Source organism: Rhagoletis pomonella, unplaced genomic scaffold (assembly GCF_013731165.1).
Source record: "Rhagoletis pomonella isolate Grant_MI unplaced genomic scaffold, Rhpom_1.0 Rhpom_scaffold_00004, whole genome shotgun sequence".
Classification (NCBI taxonomy): domain Eukaryota; kingdom Metazoa; phylum Arthropoda; class Insecta; order Diptera; family Tephritidae; genus Rhagoletis; species Rhagoletis pomonella.
In genome coordinates this window covers 763,985-769,919 of record NW_023458558.1, presented here as the reverse complement: position 1 = coordinate 769,919, position 5,935 = coordinate 763,985, and the positions used below count along the sequence as shown (strand labels likewise).

General features: G+C 34.3%; 2 protein-coding genes across 2 annotated transcripts; one reads left to right on the top strand and one right to left on the bottom strand.

Annotated features, from left to right (window-relative positions):
* On the bottom strand, window positions 1-1,229 carry LOC118736774 (pyridoxal phosphate homeostasis protein-like; the record flags this gene model as incomplete). Its single annotated transcript, XM_036466802.1, is given in 4 exon segments — window positions 1-205; window positions 274-421; window positions 500-715; window positions 775-1,229. Coding segments are annotated over 4 exon segments (659 nt in total), but the record flags the coding sequence as incomplete, so codon positions are not given.
* A 2,348-nt stretch (window positions 1,230-3,577) lies between these two features.
* Window positions 3,578-4,251, top strand: LOC118738362. Its single transcript, XM_036469285.1, has 2 exons — window positions 3,578-3,814; window positions 3,874-4,251. Exons 1-2 carry the CDS (start codon window positions 3,662-3,664, stop codon window positions 4,210-4,212), a joined length of 492 nt encoding a protein of 163 aa, XP_036325178.1. The 5' UTR covers window positions 3,578-3,661; the 3' UTR covers window positions 4,213-4,251.
* The last annotated feature ends 1,684 nt before the right edge of the window (window positions 4,252-5,935 follow it).

Genomic DNA, 5,935 nt, shown 5'->3' with positions numbered 1-5,935 from the left:
TGCACGGCATGTGGTTCAAGGGCATTTTCTTCGAAAATTAGGCGATGTACATTCATCAATGAGATAAAATCTGGATTTGGACCACTCGTATAGTCAAAGCCAAATGCTCCAATTGTCATAAGACCTTCTAATTTAAGGTTTTTTAAATTATTATGGATATATTTGAAAAGCGCAGGGGTCTCACTGGGTTGCACGCCGTTCTTTGCTGGTAAAATTTTTATTTTTATTACTTTTAGTATCATTATTGTGTTAATTTTTCTATTATTTTTTTACCTTCTTCACCACTTGTATTGACTTGTATAAGAACAGATAGAGGAGTTTTATTGTCACCATGTATTTTCCCCCACGCAGAATCTAAACCAGTGGCAAGCTTTTCGCTGTCGACAGTTTGAATCATGTACAGATTTGGAAGTTTTAGTATCTAAAGATAAATATCACATTATGGCATTATTCAATCATCATATACAAATGCATCTAGCGTGCAACCTAACCGACTTACTTTATTAATTTTATTATTTTGCAGATGACCAATAAAATGCCATTTGATTTCCGGACAATGTTGCAAAATGTCTGGATGCTGTGCCTTTTCCACCAGCTCTTGCACGTAGTTCTCACCGAAATGACGTTGACCAGCCTTATATGCTTCAATTATCATTTCAACCGGCTTTGTTTTGCTGACGGCTACCAGCAGTGGCTTAGCCATTTTCACATGCTCCTGGAAAAAATTTATGCATCAAAACTTTCTTCCCCAACAGTAGTTTTCTGAAACAATACCGCGGGCCGACGAGCATATGCCTCTTCGATGCGTTTCAATATGCACTCAATGCCTGCTTTAACATTAACCTCCGACATTGCTCGTAGCATAGAGACACAGATATAGCGTTATCATTTATTAGAACAAATTTCGGAAAATAATTTTAACTTCGATAGTAAACAGATGATGGAAAACTTTACAAAAACTGCTGTGATAAGGAAATGACAAAACAAAGGTTAAAATCAGCTGTTTCCTGCAACGGTGACATCTATTCGTGAGAATGTACTTAAATAGAGTAATCTTCAAAGCTCCAAGCATAGATGTCGCCCTTACATCCGTTGGTGAATTGTTGTAAATTTTGTAATTCTGGTTGTACACGGTTAGCTACATATATTATTTTTACGCGGGCTTTATTTGTGTACTGACATATACTTGTTAGAACATATAATTTACACATAACATAAAATAATGTTTCGAACGGATTCAAGTCAATCCTTCATTCAAGTTTCAAATAGCGCATAAATTCATTAAAAAATAATAATAATTTGAACAAAAGTTGTTTGTCGGTAACAAAATTTGTTCCAACTACTCAATTTTATTTACAATTCAAAATCCCTGGGACATAAGAAAGTGTGCGGTAATTCAGAGACAAAAACAAAATATTGGGGCGTATTCTTGTTTTCATGAAATTTCCCTATCATTTTCTATACACAAATTTAAAGTTTTCGACTCGTACGAAAACAAGAATACGCCCCATTTTATCGATATTGTATCGAAACTCCTGTCATCGATATAAATTAGCCTATATACCGTACAACGATATTTATATATGTATTGAAAATCATATCGGTATTGCGCATCCGTACATAGCATAAAAACAGGGGAGGTTCAGGAAATTAACGAAACACACAAAAATTCTAATGTCTCCTGTTTCTTTCGGGACATATACATATTGAGCCCCAACCGCGAAAATAACGTTAGCGACATTATTTTTATAAATTTAATTTTGAAGCATTTCTGCATTAAAAAGTTAGTTTTGAAAAAATTCGCTTATGTTATTTCGCGATTAAGGCTCAATAAATTGACTTTGAAAACTGAAAAATGGGAAAATAGGAGATGGTTTCCTAAGGATGACGAAGGTTACTTACAGATAAAGTTGTGTGGTATTTTTTTGGCGCTTTATCCAATCCCTAAATATTACCATTTACCATTTAACGGGCTTGAAGATAAGCAATATGAGTGTGAAACGAAACTTCGTCAGAAAGCACTTCCTAAAAATATTGAACGTATGTACATACATATGTACTATATACAAATATATATATTTTTCCATAGGAAACATTTAATGAAAAAAATATTTTTAATTTGCCATCTATACTGATATACATATATTGAAAGCCGTTTTTTTTTCTAATCGAAAAACTCGATCGAAACGATATTATTGATATTTTGGACATCGACTATAGACCCTTAAAGGGTGATAATAGAATCAAAATAATTTCGATATATCAAGGGGCGTGCCACCTCCCATATAAACTGAACTTTTCGCACAACATATCTCTGGAAAAATTCATCGTAGAGTGCTGCAACTTAGTACAGAGATAAATAATATCAACGCCAAACTCATGGAAAAAAATGAGAGTTATAGAAAAAGGGGGCGTGGTACCTCCCATACACATTCTAATGGGAGAAATTCAGTTTTTATGGGAGGTACCACGCCTCGTTTTTCAATAAATCCCATTTTTTCCATGAGTTTGGCGTTGATATTATATATCTCTATACTAAGTTGAAGCACTCTACGATAAATACTTCCAGAGAAATGTTGTGTGAAAACTTAAGTTTGTATGGGAGGTGTCACGTCCCTTGATAGCTATATCGAAATTATTCTTCTTCTATTATCATCCTTTAAGGGTCTAGAGTCGATATCCGAAATTTCAAAAATATCGGCAAATTAAAAATATTTTTTAATTAAATGTTTCCTATGGAAAAATGTTTATGAATAGTTTTTTAAATAATTACAGGCATTTGAAGTATTTTCCAAAAAAGTGGAAGCATTCAAACGTAAAATTTTTTTCTTTCATTTTTCAACATTAATAAATAAAAATCCAGACCTTTTTTGAAAAATCGCCATGGAAAGAGCGACGCGAAATTTAATTGCCTTTTATTTAAAAAAAGAAATTTGAAATCAGTTAATATTTGGGCTCTCAAAATTGATTTGTCCACAGCAAATTTTTTTTGCCTCACAGTGCGCCGTGGTCAACTTGTTAGATCCGTGCCCTTTTTGGCCTTATTTTACATCAAATGGCATTTAATTTTTCAATGTGGCACTTAGTACCAAAATAGCGCTTTTCAATAATAATAATATTTCAATAATATATATATATATTTCAATATAATATATTTCAATATTTCTAAAGGTTATTCAACTGGTTTATCTCATTTTGGCATTGCACTTTTGTTTTACAAATGTTGTTCTTATTTTATCGCTAAATGGGAAGAATTAAAAAGGATGGTGCATTTTTGACGCTTTTATTTTTCTATTTGGCACTTTTTATCCTAAATATGGCACCTTATAGCTAAGGATAGTTGGCAGCCCTGTGCGCACTACCACTTGTCGCCGTCAGAAATATTACGACGCCGTCAAATTACGTTACGGTGTGTATTGCCGTCATCTCTGTAGACCGCTATTTTACGTTTCCGCTTTTGAGGAAACCAAAGCCTAAGCACCAAATATTTTATCTATTTCTCATGCTGTATTTTGGAAACTTGAAAAGGGAATCAAACAAAATGATTATTTTAAAAAGCAAAAACAGAAAAATTGTATTTGTCGTCAACAAAAATTTTAAGAAATTGATACAAAAAAATTGATTACCATAACGGGTCAGTATTCGCAGACTTCTTAGAAATATGACTTGCGGAATAGAAAATGCCCTCTGCTTTCTAAAGGGCATCGTAATTAAGTTGACAGTGGGCCCAATTTCATTTGTATTCTTCGAAATTTCCAAATTTGTGCTGGTGTTGGCTTTAGCATTCTGGATTACCGTTGGAATATTTTTATTGGTAAGAAATGAAGTTGTACAACGTAAGCCCTAGTAGAGAACCATATGTAAATCTTTTAGTGGGAAAGCATAATGCCCGAAGCAGCTTATCGTCTCTCCCAGGCAGCTGAAGCCGTTGTGGCTAACACAAGCGGCCTAACGCCAAGAGTTGAAATCAAGGAAAACGTTAACGAATCGGGTAGTTATCCATTTGTTATTGATTTACCAACAACTACATCGTCTGTTGTGGAAACACAAATAAATGACGAATCTGTGCAGCAAGCAGCACCAATTGAGACATCGCCAGAAACAGAAGAACCACAATCGGCAGCGGAGCCTAGCAATCCTGTACAGCAACCTTCACCAGATACAGGCGTCGAGAAACCGACAGCAGACAACCCCGCGGAGGCGACCGAGTGATTAAACCGTTTTCAAAAGTCTAAACAATTGTCCGATAAAAGCATGGTAACGAAAAAATCATAGAAAATGTATTTTTGAACAGCAGCAGCTTTTAATAAACGTTTTTAAATTACAATGAATGCAAGTAAACAGTTAACCGACGCTTTGGTAATTATGTACTTTGGTATTCTACACAAACAATAGCAATGCCATTCATTTTCATAACATTTGTTGTGTATAAGGACGAAGCTCGAAATTAATAGGATCCATTCAGTTTAACTTAATACCCTTGACAAGAGTACATATCTGTTAAATGTAGTTCTGTGGCGAAAAAGAAAAAGTTTAGTTGGCTTGAGCAACAACGTCTTCCTCATTCCGCGAGATTACAATGCCGCTTACGTTGACACAGATGATATGTACATATGTAGGTATTAATTAAGCGGCACATATGTACATATGTTTATGCTCTTACTAATTAAGCAATACACTCCTACATAGATATGCATTAATTAAGCCGAAGAAGCCACAGTCCAAGGCATCGAATGGAAAAAAAATATTGGGTTATGCTCGTCATTCATGGTTCACAGACCGTTTGGTGTTAGCGGCACACCAACATGTTAGCGGCGGACATACATTGACGAGCAAAACTGTAACATGGTGCAACACTTTTTATTTCAGTCGCCGCTGTATTTCCAAGTTTTAACGACTTTCATACTTTTGTTGTAAATTCTTATTGGTACACCTGTACTTCTTCTCTCATGACGATTTGAAGTCAATACAACAACAGTAATAAAACCAGCAGACAAAAATGTAAATTAAGGCAAATGTTACAGTTTTGCACTCATATCTTTTTAATAACTTTTTAACGATTTTCACGAAAAAAAGAACTATTAAAACATTGTTTAGGACCCTTTTGGTTTTTTTAGTTCCTAGATGCGATTTGGCATACTTAATGTCTATCTCTGTAATAATTCTGGATGTATAGCCTCCCATATAGCATTGGACGGACTTGGATAATGCTTGTAAGCTGCCCTTTATTTGATTTCGCAAATTCTCGATGAGATTAATGTCCGCGGATTGTGGCGGCCATTTCAAATGAGCAAATTTTTGTTTTTGTATCCAGTCTTTGCGAACATGTGCTACACTTAGGGTGATTTTTCGGCAGAAACTCTCATTTTTTAGACTATATCTTGCAAATTTTAATGAAATATGAACAGTTACTGTTGCTAATGCATAATGCGTACTAACGGGCCAACAAAATTTTTGAAATACAACCCAAAGCTATTATTGACCGATTGAATTTTTAAAATTCTTTCGGATGGCCAAAAACAGGATATACATGTTGTTGTTCTGACTTTCTTTAACATACGTTTCAATTTCTTCATCGTACTAGCTGTCGGGTTTCTTCAATCGACTCTGGTTGCAATTGCATTCCGATTGCGAAACAATTTTTTTTTCAGCCGAGTTAAATTCAAATCATTGGAATTAACTAAATCATCAATTATTTACTTCCTTTTTTCATAAAAAAATCGCTCGTGTTTATAAATTTTTAAATTTAACGAACTAATTTATTCAAATTATTGCAGACAAAAATGCAACCATGCATTCACAGGGCAAGAAAAACGAAAAATTCATATAAAAAGGCGTTCAAGAGATGGAAAGGAAATTTTCTGCTATTAAAATTTCTTAAATCAGTTTGCAGCTCTCAAGAAAAAAAATTTACAGCACAGGCAAAGAACGTTTT